The sequence below is a fragment of the Neovison vison genome, chromosome 13 (assembly GCF_020171115.1).
Source record: "Neovison vison isolate M4711 chromosome 13, ASM_NN_V1, whole genome shotgun sequence".
Taxonomy (NCBI): Eukaryota; Metazoa; Chordata; class Mammalia; order Carnivora; family Mustelidae; genus Neogale; species Neogale vison.
The window spans coordinates 76409482-76431575 of record NC_058103.1 but is presented as its reverse complement, the minus strand read 5'-3'; the positions used below and the strand labels follow the sequence as shown (position 1 = coordinate 76431575).

General features: G+C 40.3%; 1 protein-coding gene across 1 annotated transcript in view; it reads right to left on the bottom strand.

The window, feature by feature from the left end:
• The window catches only part of LEO1 (LEO1 homolog, Paf1/RNA polymerase II complex component), a 44685-nt gene that overhangs the window by 5089 nt on the left and 17502 nt on the right, over window positions 1-22094 (bottom strand). The window contains exons 6-11 of the mRNA XM_044230315.1: window positions 21544-21628; window positions 7985-8079; window positions 7277-7411; window positions 6068-6203; window positions 3757-3943; window positions 1822-1919 (exon numbers count right to left, since the gene is read on the bottom strand). Coding sequence (XP_044086250.1) covers window positions 1822-1919; window positions 3757-3943; window positions 6068-6203; window positions 7277-7411; window positions 7985-8079; window positions 21544-21628 — 736 coding nt within the window. The remainder of the gene's footprint in view (window positions 1-1821; window positions 1920-3756; window positions 3944-6067; window positions 6204-7276; window positions 7412-7984; window positions 8080-21543; window positions 21629-22094) is intronic.

Below are 22094 nucleotides of genomic sequence, written 5' to 3'. Positions count from 1 at the left end.
GTAGCTGAGGTGCCTGGGTGGCTCATTTGGTTAAGTGTCTGACTCTTGAATTGGGCTCAGGTCATCATCTCTGGATTGTGGGATCAAGACCTGCCTTGAGCTCTGTGCTGGGTGTGGAGCCTGCCTTAGATTCTCTCACTTCCTCTGCACTCCCCACTCCCTCTCTTAAATACATACATACATACATACATAACATGAAGTGATCCTAGGTGGCTGATATTCAATGCACCTAGCAGAGGCAAATATAAATCTTCTTTATAGGAATGTATCAATCTAGACACCTCAAAAATCCCCTTTGACCTGAGCTAAGTAAATCAATCACTTAATCCCAGGACACCAAGAGAAATAAGTCATCAGGAAATAGAGCCAGTAAATGGGCAATAAAATCACACATGTAAAGATTTCAGACACTAGAATTATCAGACATAAAAGACTATATACACAGGTTTTTAAAGACCTAAAAAGGAAAAACTGGAAATATAAGCTAGGGGAGAGTTTTAAAATGACCAATTTGAAAAAGAAACTACAACTAAGCATTTTGTAAATAGCCAATTTGAGAAAGAAACTAAACCTCTACAGATGAAAACTAAAAATAAAAATTCAATGAAAGAGATAAAAAACACGAGACACAGGTGAAGACAGGGGCAGTGAACCAAAAGAGGGCTCTAAAGAAATAGCACAGAATGCAGAGACAAACACAAGAAAATATGAAAGACAGTTTGAGAGTTGTAGAGAACAGAGAAGGAACAACAGGCATTTAATCAGTTTCATAAAGAAAGGACAGAAAGAATGGTACAGAATATCTGAAAAATTGACAACCGAGAAATTTTCAGAACTAATGATGAATTCACATTCAGAAACAAATCCCAAACAGAAAAATAAAAGGAAATACCAAAGAGATGTCACAATACAATTCAAGAACACCAAAGGTAAAAAGAGATCTAAAAAGACTCAACTAAAAGAAGTCCTGGGGATGTAAGGTATAGCATGGTGACTATAGTTAAAAATACATTATTGAATATTTGAAAATTGCTAATAGCATAGGCCTAAAAAAGGACCTTAAAAGTTCCTACCACAAGAAAAAAAGCTTGTAACTATGTCTGATGAATGTTAACTAGATTTACTATGGTGATCATTATGCGATATATATAATTATTGACATAATCATTATATTGGACATCTAAAACTAATGTTACATGTCAATTACACCTCAAAAAAAAAGACTTAAAATTTCTCAGCACCTGTATTCTTATCATTTGGAAAGGATACTATTAAAAACATAAATTAAAATATTTTAAAATTACTTTGAAATAATTTTTTACTATTTTGATAAAATTTAATTTAATTAATACTACTCCAATATTATTTTATCTAAGGAAAAAAAAGATTTTTCTACCGTAAGAACTGTTTCTATAATTAAAAAATAAATATTGAAAATAAACAAAAACAAAAGAAAGAGAGAAGACATAAACCCCCTGATCTACCCCCACTGAATGATTTCTAGTTTCTAGTCAAGCCTTGGTAGCTCAGGATCCCGATGTTTCCTCACAAGCCTTTCCATTCCCCTGGGATGCCCACCGGGCCAGTGTGCCCTGCAAGCTAACACTTTCTTCCATACCCAGTGAGAGGTCTCCTCTGAGCAGCCTTGCAACCTCCGCCTAAGCACAGGGGTCAGACCCTCCTCTGGCCGCTCCTGCTCCTGTCACTGCCTCTATTTCACTGACTTTCAGCAAAGCAGACAGACATCTTTCTGTGCCTCTGGGCGGGAGTGGACTCAAGGACACAGGGTAAACCCCTAGCATTGAATACATTTGTTTTTACCTCATCACTGGTCAGTTTCTTGGCTTTGAGTAATCTTTGAGCCTTATCTTCTTCTGATCCCTCATCACTGTCTGATGAATAGATTCTGGCTCGTTCCTCTGAAAGCAAAGGAATTATTTGTGAGTAACTTTCAAAGATGGTGATCTGTTCATTTTTGGATTTTTCTTCTGATGATTATCTTTAGTTCCTTCTGTACCTTTTCCCAGAAGAAACAAATCCTTAAAAATTTTCTGATTTAAAAATAAATGTAAGATTAGTATGCTGAAGTGAAGTACTTACCCTCTCAAAATACAAGAATGGTTCATCTGACCAGTTTTAAGTATGAAAAAGGCTGTGTGCAAGGTCACTAGAAACACAAACACCAGTAACTCTTCCAGAACAAGCTACTGACACCCAAGTCATTCTTTCATGAGGGATAACTGTTAATTCCAAAATAAGCTTTGAAGATAAAAAACAAGCGGTGGCTTCCCAGTCCTGTGAAGACCATTTGTTGCCAGATGGACATTTCCAAAGGAGATGGACATGAATAACAGTCTACGTGGATGTTCCAGCCCTGGTGAAACTCAGGATGGAATCAAGCACAGCTGACTTTAGACCAACCCATGGGCAAGTGAACCCGGAATCTTCCCTGGGACTTAATGAATGTTAATGAACCAGTCAGGCTTTTAATCTCTGAAGAACTGAATATTATCTCTCTCTCTACCTAAAAGCATCCTCAATTTTTTTGTTTTTATTCAGTTTTTATGTGCATTATTTCCACAATTAATCTCTACTGTGGGAAATCAGCACTAACAAAAAAATTGTCTCTGTACTGTAGGGCCAAAATAAGTTAACAGGCAGGCAAGAATGGTGTGATAGCTCCCGAGAACAAATGCAGTCACTGCAAGAAAAGGAGAAAAGAGTTTTATAGGATGGCACAGGGGAAATTCGAGTGTTCTTAAAATCGGTCACTCAGTAAGGACCAAACGAGGATGCATGGTCCCCCGTGGTATACCTTACACTGTACAGTGGTTCCCAGAGCTCTATCAGGTTAATCTAGGGAGGACTGGAGTTTCATTTTACAGATGGGGAACATGATCTGCAGAGATATGAAGACACTTGCCTGAAGCTGAGGACTGATAAGAAGAGTCACAATGGTTTTAGGTTACGTTTATGTAGTACTCGTATGTGCCAGGCACCGGGCAAAGTACTTTACATGTATTATGTCACTTAATTCTCAAAATCACCTCACTTTCTAAGTACTATCATTATTAATAGGTTGTTGTTTTTTTTTTTTTTTTCCTGAGGAACAGGAGGTAGGTATAATTTTCCATAAGTCATCCAACTGAAGAGCGGAAGAACTGCGAGCTGGCAGAGTCAGGTCAGGGACCAGGTCAAGCCTTCTACCCCAGCTTCCGTCTGCAGGCTGCAGGGAAATCTCTGGATGCAGTGTTGTGGTTGAGACCAATGCCTCAGGAGTCCGATGACCCTGGTTCAAGAACTGTCCACTTACCAACTCAACACTTACCATCTTACCAATTTACCCTCTCAAAGTCTCTGTCCCCCCCAGTAAGAACGAGACAGCAGTTCTTCCAGGCTCACCTCGAAGAATTCTGCAGTATCTAGTTCAGTAGCCCTTGAAATGCATCACTCATTAATACCGGTTTCTCAAAAATAAAAAGTCCAGGGGCGCCTGGGTAGCTCAGTTGGTGAAGTGTCCAACTACTGATTTCGGCTCAGGTTGTGATCTCAGGGTTGTGAGATCAACCCCCATGTGAGGCTCTGTGCTGGGTGTGGAGCCTGCTTAGGATTCTTTCTCCCCCCCTGCCCCTCCCACCACCAGCTCTCTCTAAAAAAAGAAATCAATAAAATATCCAGTGATGGCATTCAGAGTAGGCCAAATGCAAAGATAAATTCCTGAACCCCAAATTTATGAAATTAAACTTCTGCACACACCTCGAATGCCCCCTTTATATCGGTTTTTAATGGCAGCCAAGCTGATGGACTCCTCGCCTTCCTCCTCCTCATCATAGCGATCAGGTTCTAGGTAACTAGCACTCAGCCCCCGCTGGTGCTGTTTCTCTCTCATTCGGCGCTGCTGAGATTCCCGACGAATAGAAGCCCTCAAACGTTCTTCTTCTTTCTGCAAAGAAGCAAATAATACACTGAACTTTAAAAAATGAGCTAGTTTACTGCCCACTTAAACTACTTTTACTAGAAAGAACCTGTAAATGCCCAGCCCAGCATAACACCTATTTCTGCAGTCCTCCCCAAGCCACACCCGTTACCTCAAACCGTGATCACTCAGTGCAGTTGAGTTCCAAGGTGTGAAGGGAACACAGGGTGAAGGGGCAGAGGGCCCCCTCATGCTAACCAACCAGTCAGATCTGGCACACACGTGGCCTCGGGAGCTGCAGTGTCCCCCCTGCTGCCAGGCAGAGCCCAGAGAGCAGCAAGCAGCCTGAGGAACCTCAGCCATGCCCAGTGGATGCCTGAGGGAGGCTGTGTCTGCTGACCCGAGACACACACCCAGTGCGCACTGGCTCCACCGAACGACAGTGGTGCGCAGATGGTCCCGTCTGGGCCCCTCCCCGCAGAGAGCTTCCCCACAGCTCCCGATGACAGGACGGGGAGGCGCTGGTAGGGGAGGATCCCTGAGCCCCAAAGCAGAACAGTCACACGCGTCCTCCGCCTGGCCATTCACAGTGTTTACAAGGTAGTGACAGAATATGAGAGATCAGGGATATTACAGCATTTCTTTGAATTCCTCATTTAATTGCTATTACTGCACACAACTCTATGTTGCTAGACATTCTATGCAGGGCAACTTTTCATTAAAGTTGTACAGAGTATAGAAGAAAAATCACTGTTGGTACAATCGGGATTAACAACAACTAGCTCATTCCTTATGCATTTCCATGGAAACTGGGGAAGTGGGGGAGGACCTGGGGTATCTTTCAAGGTGGTCCAGAGGGTTCTTCCAATAATGCTGAGACCAGAGTCTGAAGGTTCCTGTAGCTACCTTGGCTTGAGGAGAAAAGGCTAGGAAATGGGGCAAAAAGTAAGGCTCCAAAGCCACTGTGCTGTGCCCCCACACTACTGGGTTAGGCACTGCTATGAACCTGGTTTAGTTAACCTGCCTCCATGAACAAAATATGAGAAGGAAGAGAAAGCAGAGGCCCAGGGCCAGGCCATCAGCAGAGTCTGAGAGCCAGAGTGTCTTTGCCTCACTGTGCTCTGGTGCACTCGGGAATGAAATCCCATGAAGCTGGCAGGGCAATGCGTGAGATCTAGCAGGTATCAAAGAATGAAACTATTCGGCTGCATACGGCTTCTTACAGCAAGTGCTGCACGAAAGGCCAACGGAGTCAATACACACATACACCCTCCTCACTGAGGGACGGTGCCCTGCACGGATGCGCGCCTCACCAGCAGCTGTGGCAACTCAGAAAGGCACGACATTATAAACGGACCTTTGCCCGATTCTCCTTAGGCATGTTCCCACTTAAACTTCTTGTCTGTATTTATTCTATTTTAGACTACATCGCTAGCATTTCTACTACTTTATGACACAGACACAGCTCAGTGAATCACCTCTGAAATTCTACACCAATGTTCAGATCCCTTCAGACCCCAGTTTGTTCCTGAACCGTCGGGACCTGGTGAGTGAAACCCGAGCCCTCGCGTCTGTTTTGTGACCATCACCACATCACTCTTGCTTGGCAAATGCTTCGGGAATTGATCTGGCTCCCTGCCCACGTCAATGTGAGGGGAAAAAAGGTGGCTAAGGGATGAGAAACAAAGACTTGGAAAATGCTATTCTTAACATACAGCTATACCTCATTTTATTGCACTTTGCAGATACCGTGTTTTATTTTTTTACAAATTGAAGGTTTGTGGCAACGCAGCACCAAGCAGGTCCATACACATAATTTTTCCAGCAGCATCTGCTGTGTTTCTGTATATTTTGGTAATTCTTGCAATACTTCAAATTTTTTCATTATTCTGTTATGGTGATCTGTGATGAGTGGTCATGACTTGAAAAGCTCAGATGATGGTTAGCAAAAAAGCTTTAAACTAAGATATGTACTTTTTTTAGACATAATACTATTGCACACCATGTTATAAACATGTTTTATATGTACTGAGAAACAAAAAAAATCATTTTATTCTACTTTACTGCAATATTCACTTCACTGCAGAGGTCTGGAACCAAACCTGCAATTTCTCTGAGGCATGACTGTACCAAAAATCTCAGCAAACGAACCTTAATCATCTCTGTGCGCTGACATTCAGGATCACGACCAGCCATCGGTAAGATTCTAATCTTCTGTGTCTTTGAGCATCTATCCGCAAGTGACAGGGTCATCTTTCTGTGTGTGGCACTGTCTGTAGAGTGAGGTCTGAAGGAAATGAACAAAAATGTCTGTTTACCAGATTTATCTGTGAGTAGTCACATCATCAACATCACCAAAACGAGAGACCAGACACCATTTCCTATTCTCCAGCAAAAAATAGGCAAGGACGCTCAACTGCATATACTAGGTGAGGGCCTGCAAACCTTCTTCATCCTGTGGCTAGCTGGAACATTCTTATCTTACAAGTGAAAAACAAAAGCTGGAGTAAAAGTCTTTACATGGCACGATCACCCTCCAGAATCAGTAAATACATGGTTGAAGGAGCATTTACTGAAAACTAAGTGCCAAGCAATGTGCTCCATGTTTTACAAGTGAAATGACTTCACTGTCACAGCTACTCTATAATTATTCCATTTTATGTATGTAAATGAGCAGAGAGGATGAGAAAGTTGCACAGGGTCACACAAGGGGAAGTAAGATAGAAATATGGGTCTATCTGATTCTGAAAGCCTCTACTTCTGACCACTATAATCCTCAAAAAGCTAAGTCATAACCAAGATCACTGAAGATAAACATTACCCAAGGAGGATGATTGGCTTCGAATCAAGAAAAAGAAAATAAAAACATCTCAGCGTAGTGCTTACCCATCTAAAGACACATCCCTGCAGAGCTACTGGTGCTGCAGCCTCAAGAACAGGATGACCCCGGCCTCCACACCCATCTCACTGCCTTTCCTCTGACTGCATGCACACTACCAACCTCCAGCTACCAGTTAGTCTTCCAGATCAATTTAATTTAACAACAACAACAAAAAAACATGCTGACCCCCAAGTATTCTAGGCCTCCTGGCAGTTATAGTCATCACTGGAATTAATAAATTAACACTGTGGTTTACAAAACAGTCTCTTCTAAAAGTTTTTTCATCATGACCTAGTTCCCTGTGAAACAGCAACTTTTAGTGCACTTGACAGAATAGCATCTGAGCCTTCAGAGCTAAGAACCAGACACTAGTCCTTGGTGAACTATATAGACGGTCATGTCAAATCAGGAATCAAGTATTTTGGACAGTATCTATATTCACTGCTTTTACTGTAAAAACAGTAGTTTCTAATAGTTACCTGAATGTGAGTTTGGTTTTAAAAACGGCTTGTCCCTGTAGACCAGTACCTTGTCTTATAAAAAGATGGTTGTGATCTCCCTGTAGTGGAGCTTTGTAAACATCAAACACTTCGTTGCCTAAATGCAGAGACATGCTGAAAAGAAGGAACACTTCACACGTTAAAGTCATAAAGCTTTATTCTACCATTCCACTTTATTTAAATTGTGACTCAACTGCTACTTTCTCTCCTTTCACAGAGTTCAGAAGGAGAGGAAAAAAGGAGACATGATATATATGAGGAACCACCTACACAGAGTAATGTACATTGTATGTTTCTGGTTTACAAACAAAGCCTGCCGAGAAGGAAAGCATGCTCTAATGGGTACTCAGTCTCTACCACTTCCCCAGGGAAAGGTAGTTTTTCTAACTTGTTATCTTACAGTGAGCAGCTGGTAATGGGAAGGGGAGCTGGTATAACATTTCCAAACTATTATGCTGTGGCCGGAGAGGATGACCACATTTTTGGCCTATTTCTAATGTCTTTCACCAGCCTGTCCAACATTCAACTACCTATTTATTCTCTCAGGTCTTCTGTGCAATGCCAGAGACCGAGCAGTGGAAACCCTTTAATAAGAGGTATCCCCCAAATAAGGTTTTCTTCTGAAGTTTCACCTCTCCTAGCCACATTCCAGGTATTTCAATGTTTTTCATGGCATTTTGAGCTTACCTTCCATCTGACCACTTGACGATCCGAGCGTTGCTTTCTTTGATTTCATTTCCTTCCTCATCCCGGCGTATCCTCCATCTTATTGTATTTTCTACCTGGTTCAAAACACAAATGCCTTAGAATGCTGTAGTTTAATGTTTCTTTTTCCTCAAGAGACACATAATCATAGCATTTCTGTCACACACTTAGTGACAGAAAAACAGACAATACTGAAACCCTCTTGTTATAATCAACTAGAGAGGCTGAATAAATTAGCAACAGGAAAAACAATTAGCTTAACTTCTGAGCTCCTAGTGTTGGAATCACAAAGGAAGCTGAGTGCCAGAGCATTTGAGCTAATGCTAAATCCACAGCAGCCCTGGGATATGTAAAGAAAGAGCTCATAGTAAAAGCTATGAGGACAGAAATAAGACTTGAGGCCAAAGGAATTAGCAATTTAGACTTGAGGCTCCCTCTATAAAGAAGGTTTCTGGGGCGCCTGGGTGGCTCAGTGGGTTAAGCAGTGGCCTTAGGCTTAGGTCATGATCCCTAGGTCCTAGGTTCGAGTCCTACATCGGGTTCCCCCCACTCTGCAGGGATCCTGTTGCTTCTTCTCCCTCTGCCTGCCACTCCCCCTGCTTATACTCTCTGTCAAATAAATAAATAAATAAATAAAATCTTTTTAAAAAGAAAGAAAGAAAGTTCTCCTATAAAGCTAAAAACCAAATAAATGTAGGACCAAAAACCTTTGCCCAGGGAAATAGGGAAGTTCCCCAAATATGGGGAAGGAAAAAAGCAGCACCCAAGAAGATTAAAAACCCAGTTGTTTTTTTTTTTTTTAAAGGTTTAAACTCTAACTTTATCTTGACTGCATGTGGTAGAAATACCAGGCGGTTCTGGAAAACATTCAAGAGCCTCTAAAATGAAAACCTACTGAAATTAAAAACTCAGTGGGAATTGGGCACCTGGGTGGCTCAGTTATTTAAGCATCTGACTCCTGATTTCAGCACAGGTCATGATCTCAGGGTCCTGAGATCAAGCCCTGTGTCCGGCTCCACACAGAGCAGCGTGTCTGACTAGATTCTCTCTCCTTCTCTCCCTGCCCTTCCCCACACCCCCTTAAATCACTCTCTCCGTGGGACGCCTGGGTGGCTCAGTTGGTTGAGCAGCTGCCTTCGGCTCAGGTCATGATCCCAGCGTCCTGGGATCGAGTCCCACATCGGGCTCCTTGCTCGGCAGGGAGCCTGCTCCTCCCTCTGACTCTGCCTGCCATTCTGTCTGCCTGTGCTCACTCTCTCTCCCTCTCTCTCTCTCTGATGAATAAATTTAAAAAAAAATCTTAAAAAAAAAAAATCACTCTCTCCCTAAAATAAATAAATAAATCTTTAAATGGTAAGCTAATCACTGACAAAGCAGGAAAGACTATCCAAGAGAAAAAGTCTCTTTAACAAGTGGTGTCAGGAAAACTGGACAGCAACATGCAGAAGAATCAAACTGGACCACTTTCTTAAACCAAATGCAAAAATAAATTCAAAATAGATAAAAGACCTAAATGTGAGACAAGAAACCACCAAAATCCTAGAAGAGAACACGAACAGAAACCTCTCTGATCTAGGCCACAGCACTTATTAGACAGGTCACCAAAGGCAAGGGAAACAAAAGCAAAAAATGAACTGATGGGACCTCATCAAGACAAAAAGCTTCTGCACAGCAAAGGAAACAATTAACAAAACTGAGGAGTAGCCTACGGAATAGGAGAAGCTAACTGCAAATGACGTATCTGATACAGGGTCAGGATCCAAAATCTATTAAGGACTTACCAAACTCAACACCCAAAACACAAATAATCCAGTTAAATGGACAGAGGACATGAATAGAAACTTTTCTAAAAAAGACATCCAGATGGCTAAAAGACCCATGAAAAGATGCTTAACATCACTCATCATCAGGGAAATGCATATCAAAACCACAATGGGTATCACCTCGCACCTGTCAGAATTGCTAAAATAACACAGCAAACAACAGGTGTTAACAAGGATATGGAGAAAGGGGAATCCTCTCACACTGTTGGTAGGAATGCTAATCTGCAGCCACTCTGGAATACTTTTTAACTTTAAAAATACCCTATGATCCAGTTATTGGATCATAGGATACTAAGTAAGATACAAGGGGTATTGAAAGGGTACACACACCCTGATAATTATAATAGCATTATCAACAACAGCCAAACTATGGAGAGAGCCCAAATGTCCACTGACTGGTGAATTAAGAAGATGCATATAGAGTCTGGGCAAGATGGCAGAGGAGTAGCGGACTGAAATGACATCAGGTGGCAGTTAAGCTAGATAGTTCTCAAACCATTCTGAACACCTACAAACTCAACAGAAGATCAAAGAGAAGAGCAGCCAATTTTAGGAACAGAAAATCGACCACTTTCTGAAAGGTAGGACGTGCAGAGAAGTGAATCTAAGGCGATGGAAAGATAGACTGTTGGGGAGGGGCCGGCTCCCGCCAAGCAGTGGCACAGTGGAGCACAAAGACAGAACTTTTAAAAGTCTGCTCCACTGAGAGACATTGTTGCAGAGGCTACGTGGGGGTAGAGACCTCACAGGGACAGTGGGGCCTCAGGTCCCACAGGGCCACAGGATCAGGGGTGTCTGAGTGTGGCAGAGCTGCCAGGTATTGGAGTGGGGAAGCTGACTACAGACACAGAGCTGAGGAGTGAGCTCTCAGCTTGGGGTTACCTTGAACTGTGAGCCTACGCACAGTTGGACCACTGCTCTTTGAGCAGGGACCCCACAAGTGGCAGACCCAGGAAGACTCACCTTCCTCCTCTGGAAGCAGTAATCTGCTGGGTTTGGAGACTCCAAACGGGCCCATGTGTCAGAGACAGAAACGCTTGGTCACAGGCAGGGTGAGCCCAGAGCGTGGCCTGAGACCAGGGAGAGGGAGGGATTGATGGCTTTTTTCTGAGGGCGAACTGAGGAACAGGCCCCGAGCTCTCGGGCTACTAAGGCCAGAGATTGGGAGGCCGCCATTTTCATTCCCATCTTCCAGAGCTCTACAGAAACCGTTCAGGGAACAAAAGCTCCTGAGAGCAAACCAGAGCAGATTACGTAGCCTGGCTCCTGGCTCCTGGCTCCTGGCACCGCTAAAGTTGGTGCAATTCTGCCTCAGGCAAAGACATCTGAGAATCCCCTCAGGCAAAGACATTTGAGAATCCGGGAAAAAGAACCCTCTCCCAGAAGATCAGCAAGAACATCCAGCAAGACCAAGCTCACCAATCAAGGAGAACAGCAGAATTCCAGAGGAGGGGAAAGCAAAGCATGGAATTCATGGCTTTCTCCCCGTGATTCTTTGGTCTTGCAAAGTTAATTAAAAAAAATTTTTTTTTCTTATTCTAATTTTTTTAACTTTTCCTCTTTTGTCTTTTAACATTTTTTAACTAGCTTACCTTAACAATACCTTTCTTTAAAAAAAATCTTTTTTAACCCTACATTATTATAGTCATATTTTACCCTTCACTGTATTTAACCTTATTTTTTGTACACATATAGGGGTTATTTTTCTTCCTAAAAAATTTTGGGGGCGCCTGGGTGGCTCAGTGGGTTAGGCCGCTGCCTTCGGCTCAGGTCATGATCTCAGGGTCCTGGGATCGAGTCCCGCGTCGGGCTCTCTGCTCAGCAGGGAGCCTGCTTCCTCCTCTCTCTCTCTCTCTGCCTGCCTCTCTGCCTACTTGTGATCTCTCTCTGTCAAATAAATAAATAAAAATCTTTAAAAAAAAAAAAAAATTTTGGGATTGGGCGCCTGGGTGGCTCAGTGCGTTAAGCCGCTACCTTCGGCTCAGGTCATGATCTCAAGGTCCTGGGATCGAGTCCCGCATCGGGCTCTGTGCTCAGCAGGGAGCCTGCTTCCTCCTCTCTCTCTCTCTCTCTCTCTGCCTGCCTCTCTGCCTACTTGTGATCTCTGTCTGTCAAATAAATAAATAAAATCTTTAAAAAAAATAAAAATTGGGGATAGAATTTCTTCTAATAGATCAAAATATGCCCTAAATCTAGCACAGGGCTTTGTTCTAGTCTCCAGCCTGACCACATTCTCTCCCCCCGCCTTTTTTTTTCTTCTTTTTCCAACCAACTTATCAATTCCTTTTTTAGAATATCTTTAAAATTTTTCATCTTTACAGTTATATTCCATCCCTTCCTCACGTTTACCCTTATTTTTGTGTATACATACACACACACACACGTTTTTCTTTCTTTAAAATTTTGGGAGGTAGTTTCTTCTAAGAGACCAAAATACACCCAAAATCAAGTGGGTGGAGCTGTTCTATTCACCAGTCTAATTTATATATATATATATATATATGTATATATATATATATATATATATATATATATTTTTTTTTTTTTTTTTTTTTTTTAATTTCTTTTTAACCTCCTTTCTTCTCCTCCCCAGTTTGGGGTCTCCTCTGATTTGGTTAGCGTACATTTTTCTGAGGTCTTTGCCACCCTTTTAGTATTTTATTCTCTCATTCATATATTCTTATCTGGATAAGATGACAAGGAGGAAAAACTTACCACAAAAAAAAAGAACAAGAAGCTGTACTGACAGCTTAGGGACCTAATCAATACAGACATTGATAATATGTCAGATCTAAAGTTCAGAATGACGATTCTCAAGGTGCTGGCTGGGCTTGAAAAAGGCATGGAGGATATTAGAGAAACCCTACCTGGACAAATAAAATCCCTTTCTGGAGAAATAAAAGAACTAAAAATCTAACAAAGCTGAAATCAAAAAAAAAAATTAATGAGGTACAATCAAGAATGGAGGCTGTTACTGCTATGATAAATGAGGCTGAAGAGAGAATCAGTGATATAGAAGACCAAATGATAAGGAATAAAGTAGCTAAGCAAAAGAGAGACAAACAACAACTGGACGACAAGGGTAGAATTCGAGAGAGAAGTGATGGCATAATACGAAACAATATTAGAATAATTAGAATTCCAAAAGAAGAAGAAAGAGAGAGGGGGGCAGAAGGTATATTGGAGCAAATTGTGATAGAGAATTTCCCTAATACGGCAAAGGGAACAAGCATCAAAACCTAGAAGACACAGAGAACCCACTCTCAAAATCAATAGAAATAGGTCCACACCCCATCATCTAATAGTAAAACTTACTAGTCTTAGTGACAAAGAGAAAATCCTAAAAGCAATTCAGGACAAGAAGTCTATAACATACAATGGGAGAAATATTACATTGGCAGCAGACTTATCCACAGAGACCTGGCAGGCCAGAAAGAACTGGCATGATATAGTCAGAGCACTAAACGAGAAGAATATGCAGCCAAGAATATTATATCCAGCTAGGCTATCATTGAAAATAGAAGGATAGATAAAAAGCTTCCAGGACAAACAAAAATTAAAAGAATTTGCAAACCAGCCTTACAGGAAATATTGAAAGGGGTCCTCTAAGCAAAGAGAGAGCCTAAAAGTAGTAGACCAGAAAGGAAGAGAGACACTATACAGTAACAGTCACGTTACAGGCAATACAATGGCAATAAATTCACATCTCTCAATAGCTACCCTGAATGTAAATGGGGTAAATGCCCCAATCAAAAGACAGAGGGTATCAGAATGGATTAAAAAATCAAAACGCATTAATATGCTGTCTGCAAGAAACTCATTTTAGACACAAAGACACCTCCAGGCTTAAAGTGAGGGGGTGGAAAACAATTTACCATGCTAATGGACATCAAAAGAAAGCTGCGGTGGCAATCCTTGTATCAGATCAATTAGATTTTATGCCAAAGACTATAATAAGAGAATGAGGAAGGACACTATATCATGCTCAAAGGGTCTGTCCAACAAGAAGATCTAACAATTTTAAATATCGATGCCCCTAACATGGGAGCAGTAAACTATAAACCAATTAATAACAAAATCAAAGAAACACATCAACAATAATAAAATAATAGTAGGGGACTTTGACACCCCCCTCACTGAAATGGACAGATCACCCAAGCAAAAGATCAACAAAGAAATAAAGGCCTTAAATGACACACTGGACCAGATGGACATCAGATATACTCAGAACATTCCATCCCAAAGCAACAGAAAACACATTCTTCTCTAGCGCACATGGAACCTTCTCCAGAATAGATCACATCCTGGCTCACAAATCAGATCTCAACCGATACCAAAAGATTAGGATCATTCCCTGCATATTTTCAGACCACAATTCTCTGAAGCTAGAACTCAATCACAAGAGGAAATTTGGAAAGAACTCAAATACATGGAGGTTAAAGAGCATTCTACTCAAGAATGAATGGATCAACCAGGAAATTAAAGAAGAACTGAAAAAATTCATGGAAACAAATGATAATGAAAACAAAACTGTTCAAAATCTGTGGGACACAGCAAAGGCAGTCCTGAGAGGAAAGTATATAGCCATACAAACCTTTCTCAACAAACAAGAAAGGTCTCAAGTACACAACCTAACCCTACACCTATAGGAGCTGGAGAAATAACAGCAAAGAAAGCCTAAAACCAGCAGAAGAGAATTAATAAAGATTAGAGCAGAAATCAGTGAAATAGAAACTAAAAGAACAGTAGAACAAATCAACAAAACCAGGAGCTAGTTCTTTGAAAGAATTTGTAAGATTGGAAAACCCCTGGCCAGACTTATCAAAAAGAAAAGCGAAAGGACCCAAATAAATAAAATCATGAATGAGAGAGGGGAGATCAAAACCAACACCAAAGAAATACAAACAATTATAAGAACATATTATGAGCAACTATACACTAGCAAATTTGGCTATCTGGAAGAAATGGATGCATTCCTAGAGACATATATACTACCAAAATTGAACTAGAAGAAATAGGAAACCTGAACAGATCCACAACCAGTACGGAGATTGAAGCAGACATCAAAAATCTCCCAACAGACAAGAGCCCAGGGCCAGACGGCTTCCCAGGGGAAGTATACCAAACATTTAAAGAAGAATTAATACCTATTCTCCTGAAACTGTTCCAAAAACTAGAAATGGAAGAAAAACTTCCCAACTCACTTTATGAGGCCAGCATTACCTTGATCTCAAAACCAAACAAAGACCCCATCAAAAAGGAAAATTACATGCCAATATCCTTGATGAACAGAGATGCGAAAATTCTCACCAAAATACTAGCCAATAGGATCCATCAGTACATTAAAAGGATTATTCACCATGACAAGTGGGATTTATTCCTGGGCTGCAAGGTTGGTTCAACATCCACAAAATCAATCAATGTGATACAATACATTAACAAAAGAAAGAACAAGAACCATATGATACTCTTAGTAGATGCTGAAAAAACATTTGACAAAGTATGACATCCTTTCTTGATCAAAACTCTTCGAAGTATAGGGACAGAAGGTACAAACCTCAATATCATCAAAGCCATCTATGAAAAACCCAGAGTGAATATTATTCTCAATGGGGAAAAACTGAGAGCTTTTCCCCTAAGGTCAGGAACACGGCTGGGATGTCGATGATCACCACTGCTATTCAACACAGTACTAGAAGTCCTAGCCCCACCAATCACACAACAAAAAAATTAAAGGCATTCGAACTGACAAAGAAGTCAAACTCTCACTCTTTGCAGATGATATGGTACTCTATGTGGAAAACCCAAAAGAGTCCACTCCAAAACTGCCAGAACTTGTACAGGAATTCAGTGAAGTACCAGGATATAAAACCAATGCACAGAAATCAGTTGCATTTCTATACACCAACAATAAGACAGAAGAAAGAGAAATTAAGGAGTTGATCCCATTTACAACTGCACCCAAAACCGTAACATACCTAGAAATAAACCTAACCACAGAGGCAAAGAATCTGTACTCAGAAAACTATTAAGTACTCATGAAAGAAATTAAGGAAGACACAAAGAAATGGAAAAACATTCCATCTCATGGATTGGAAGAACAAATATTGTGAAAATGTCTATGCTACTTAATGCAATCTATACATTTAATGTAATCCCTATCAAAACACCATCAATTTCTTTCAAAGAAATGGAACAAATAATCCTAAACTTTATATGGAACCAGAAAAGACCTCGAATAGCCAGAGGAATGTTGAAAAAGAAAGCCAACGTTGGTGGGCACCACAATTCCAGACTTCAAGCTCTATTACAAAGCTACAATCATTAAGACAGTACGGTACTGGCACAAAAACAGATACATAGATCAATGGAACAGAACAGAGAGCCCAGAAATAGACCCTGAACTCTATGGCCAAATAATCTTCGACAAAGCAGGAAAGAATGTCCAATGGAAAAAAGTCTCTTCAACAAATGGTGTTGGGAAAATTGGACAGATACATGCAGAAAAATGAAACTGGACCATTTCCTGACACCACACACAAATTAGACTCAAAACGGATGAAAGACCTCAATGTGAGACAAGAATCCATCAAAATCCTTGAGGAGAACACAGGCAGCAACCTCTTCGACCTCAGCCGCAGCAACATCTTCCTAGAAACATCACCAAAGGCAAGGGAAGCTAGGGCAAAAATGAACCATTGGGACTTCATCAAGATCAAGATCAAGATCATCCTTTGCACAGCAAAGGAAACAGTTAACAAAACCAAAAGACAACTGACAACAGAATGGGAGAAGACATTCACAAATAACATATCAGATAAAGGGCTAGTATCCAAAATATATAAAGAACCTATCAAACTCAACACCCAAAGAACAAAATAATCCAAACAAGAAATGGGCAGGGGACACAAACAGACAGTTCTGCAAAGAAGACATCCAGATGAACAACAGACACATGAAAAAAAATGCTCAACATCACTCAGCATCAGGGAAATACAAATCAAAACCACAAGGAGATACCACCTCACACCAGTCAGAATGGCTAAAATTACTAAGTCGGGAAATGACAGATGTTGGAGAGGATGGAGAAAGGGGAACCCTCCTACACTGCTGGTGGGAATGCAAGCTGGTGCAGCCACTCTGGAAAACAGCATGGAGATTCCTCAAAAAGTTGAAAATAGAGCTACCCTATGACCCAGTAATTGCACTACTGGGTATTTACCCTAAAGATACAAATGTAGTGATCCAAAGGGGCACATGTACCAGAAAGTTTATAGCAGCAATGTCCACACAGCCAAACTATGGGAAGAACCTAGATGTCCATCAACAGATGAACAGATCAAGAAGGTATATAGAGGATGCCTGGGTGGCTCAGTGGGTTAAGCCGCTGCCTTCAGCTCAGGTCATGATCTCAGGGTCCTGGGATCGAGTCCCGCATCGGGCTCTCTGCTCAGCAGGGAGCCTGCTTCCTCCTCTCTCTCTCTGCCTGCCTCTCTGCCTACTTGTGATCTCTCTCTGTCAAATAAATAAATAAAATCTTAAAAAAAAAAAAAAGAAGATATATAGATATAAATCTTCTTTATCCGTATATAGATAGACGTATATACATCTACGGATATATAGATGTATATAGATAAATACACATCTATATCTATATACATCTATATATATAGATATATAAAAATGTATATATATACACACACACATCTTCTTTTATATATATATATATTCTTTTTTTTTTTTTAAAGATTTTATTTATTTATTTGACAGAGAGAGATCACAAGTAGGCAGAGAGGCAGGCAGAGAGAGAGGAGGAAGCAGGCTCCCTGCTGAGCAGAGAGCCCGATGCGGGACTCGATCCCAGGACCCTGAGATCATGACCTGAGCCGAAGGCAGCGGCTTAACCCACTGAGCCACCCAGGCGCCCCATATATATTCTTTATACACACACACACACACACATCTTCTTTATCCGTTCATATACAATGGAATACTATGCAGCCATCAAAAAATGATACCTTGCCATTTGCAACGACGTGGATGGAACTAGAGAGTATTATGCTGAGCGAAATAAGTCAGTCAGAGAAAGACAATAAACATATGATCTCTCCGATATGAGGAATTTGAGAGGCAGAGTGGGGGCGTTGGGAGGTAGGAAAGGAAAAAATGAAACAAGATGGGATCAGGAGGGAAACAAACCAAAAGAAACTCTTAATCTCACAAAACAGACTGAGTGTTGCTGGACGGGAGAGGGGCATGGAGAGGCTGGTTGGGTTATGGACATTGGGGAGGGTATGTGCTATGGTGAGTGCTATGAAGTGTGTAACCCTGGTGATTCGCAGACCTGTACCGCTGGGGCAAATACTACATGTTAATAAAAATATTTTAAAAAGAAGATACAGTTTAATACACACACACATACACACACTGGAGTATTATTCAGTAATCAAAAAGAATGCAATCTTGTCATTTGCAATGACATGGATGGAGCTGTAATGCTAAGTGAAGTCAGTCAGATAAACACAAATACCATATTATCTTACTCATACGTTGAATTTAAGAAAGAAAACAGATGACATATAGGAAGGGAGTCAAGAAAAAAAAGAAAGAGGGAAACAAGCCATAAGTGACTCTTAACTCTAGGGAACTGAGGGTTGATGAAGGAGGTCGGTAAGAGATGGGTTAGATGGGTGATAGGTATTAGAGAAATGGCACCTGTAATAAGCACTGGGTGCTATATGTAAGGGATGAATCACTGAAGTCTAGTCCAGAAACCAATACTGCAACAGGGTCTTACTGGTTCCCTTCCAGTTTTTTCCTTTCCTCTTTATTTCTCACTAAATAAACAACTATGGGGGCACCTGACTGGCTCAGTTGGAAGAGCATTTGACTCCTGATCTCAAGGTTGTGAATTCCAGCCTCACACTGGGTGTAGAGATTACCAAAGAAAATAAATTAAGAAAAAAGAAAAAGAAAAAAAAGTAACAATGAAGTCAGCTGATAAAAGAAATCAATATTCATTAATTAACTGTGATACCATTATCTGAGATTATTTCAAAAGTCTGGGTAAGGTATGGTAGGGAATATAGAGGACACAAGATTGTCCAACCTGATAACCACTGAAGAGTGTGATGGGTACATGAGAGTTCATTATATGGTTCTCATTATATTCGTAATGTGTTAAAATTTTCCCTAATAAAAGGATAAAAACAATCTATACTATTTCTACCCTCCCTTTCACACCAAAAAATATGCACATATAGGCCATTAGTAACTGAGAAGCCAGTTTGAAAAATGCTATTATATAAAGTGATTCAAACTATAATGATGCTATGACAGGATACACTGCTAGGTCTTAACCCTATCGGGATGAAAGACACAGTGAAGTAGGTTTAAAGATGGAAGACCTCATAGAAATACATAAACAATACCTGGTTCCTTATTGTTTATTTATTTAAATTAAGTTTATTTATTTGTTTGTTTGTTTGTACTCTTTACACCCAGTGTGGGGCTCAAACCCACGACCCTGAGATCAAGCCTCACACACAATTCCAACTGAGCCAGCCAGGCACCCTGGTTCCTTATTCTTCAAAGAATTAATTACACCACCAACTGACTAAGAACAGCTACCGTAGAGGCACCCATGTGGCAGTTAGTTCAGCATCTGACTCCTGGTTTCTGCTCAGGATATGATCTCCTGGTTGTGAGATTGAGCCCCACACCAGGCTCTGCACGAGGTGCCGACTCCGCCTCAGATTCATTTTTCCCCTCCCACCCCCAACCACTCCCCACTTGTGTTCTCTCAAAAATAAATAAATAAAATCTTTTTTTAAAAAAGTAATGATCATCCTAGTCTTGGGAACATTGCTCAAAAAACAAAGGGTCCAAGGTTATTTTCCATCACATACCAAACCTTCTGTTACATATCGACCTTTTGTACTCTAAGCACCAAGGTTTCATTTTTTAAGATTTATTTATTTATTTAAGGGGGATAGCAAGCACATGAGCAGGGGGAGCGGCAGAAGGAGGAGACAAGCAGACTCCCTGCTGAATAGGAAACCCAATGCAGAGCTCAATCTCAGGAATCTGAAATCATGACCTGAGCTGAAATCAAGAGTAGGATGTTTAGGGGCGCCTAGTTGGCTCAGTGGGTTAAGCCTCTGCCTTCAGCTCAGGTCATGATCTCAGGATCCTGGGACTGAGCCCCAGACCACACCAGGCTTTCTGCTCGGCGGGGAGCCTGCTTCCCCCTCTCTTTCTGCCTGCCTTTCTGCCTACTTGGGATTTCTCTGTCAAATAAATAAATGAAATCGTTTTTTAAAAGAAAGAAAAAGAGTAGATGTTTAGCTGACTGAGCCACCCAGGTGCCCCTAAGCACCAAGGCTTTGGTGACAGAAATGAGAAATGAGAAACTCATTCCTCATCTTTGATGCCTATACTAGTCTGATATTATATGGCCTGAAAATAGATATATTGATGTTGTTGCACCCTAGCAGCAGGTAAGGCAAAAATGCAAACAATCAATAAAGAGTAAATAAATACAGAACTACATTAATTTATATAAATGATGAGAAATAATGAAAAGCAGTAGAATACTATCAGAGGCATTAAAACAGGCATGAAAAATTCACAGTGCTAACCCTCTATCAATAGATACACATGCTTGAAGGAAAAATATTAACAGATGAGCAAATGTGGGAAGAGAAGAGGCAAGGTAAAGGACAGCAAAAAAAATAACTAATAGTCTAATAACTATGCCTATTAATTCTGTGTCCTGGAACAATTTATTGGGGTCTATTTCCATTTTCTCATTTGATTTATATTTCCATTAAGAGGAATGAGTAGTGAAATTTCATTGAAAACTTTGAAGCCCACACATTTTGTATAGAAACCATCTTATATAAGGTTCTTTAGATACCTGTAGATCTATCACACTTGAAAAGATGGAATTATTCTAAAAATTTGGCCCCTGAATTCTAAGAATGCCAGACTGCCACTTCTTAACATTCAAACACCGTACACAATGTCCACTGAAAACTGAAATAATTACAGGAAATTTTTTGGATTTAAGAATTCAAAAAAAAGCATAGCTGCAAATATCATACCATGAGTTCAACTGCTTCTCATTGTCTGGTACAACTCAGTTCTAAAGTATCTGCTTAACCTTCATCCTCCTTGATTAAAGGAAGATTAGAGGCCCTTTGTGGACAGACAGCCAGTATAAGGTATCAAAGAGAAACATTAATAGGAACGTAGTATAATAAAAAATCTCTAATAGCCAACAAGAGGAACTGGAAGGCACTAGTAATAGATTCTCCTTTTGTATATGATTTTTTTAATCTATAGATCAAAGAACCTGAAGGATTTCCTCTTGCAGGAAGTTGCTAGAACATAACCCAGAGTACATATGGAGGTAGTCATTATAAACACCAAACCACAATGCTACTTATTCTGAAGGAAGAAGCTAATAATTTTTTTAAAGCATCAGAATAGTAGAACAGTGAAAAAGATGATGGAAAAGTGCTATATATTTTACAGAGACCTATACAGAGAAAAAGCTATATATTTTCTTCCTAAAAACATTCTGAAAACACAATTTATTTGTTTATAAAACAAAAAACATAAAAAATTCTTTTTAAAAGTTCAAGTCTCAAGTGACTATCCCCAGGTTTTACTTTATAAAAGAAAAAACTAAATGAGTACAGCTTGGAAGAGTACCTTTAATTTTAACCTGGTTCGACCTTCTTCATCCAGCATTTCCTCATCTTCAAATTCATCTTCATAATATTGAGGGTCAAAAGGTCTACAAAATGTTTTTAAAATAAACTTACTAATCATATTTTTAAGGAATATTACAGCTATGTAACAGCTCTCTTAATAGACACCATTATACTAAAAATCATAATGTAATTAAAAGTCATAATCTTACAAGATGGAATCGGGAGGGAGACAAGCCATCAGAGACTCTTAATCTCACAAAACAAACTGAGGGTTGCTGGGGGGTAGAGGGAGAGTGTGGTTGGGTTATGGACACTGGGGAGGGTATGTGCTATGGTGAGTGCTGTGAAATGTGTAAGCCTGATGATTCACAGACATGTACCCTTGGGGCAAATAAAACATTATATGTTAATAAAAATCATTCTTAATTATTTTAATTAATTAATCATCAAATATTTTCATGTTCAACTTTAAGGTAGTATTCAAATCACTACACCTTCTTGAAAATTGGTGTTAACACATACTGCTTAAAAGGCAAGGGTAAATATTTG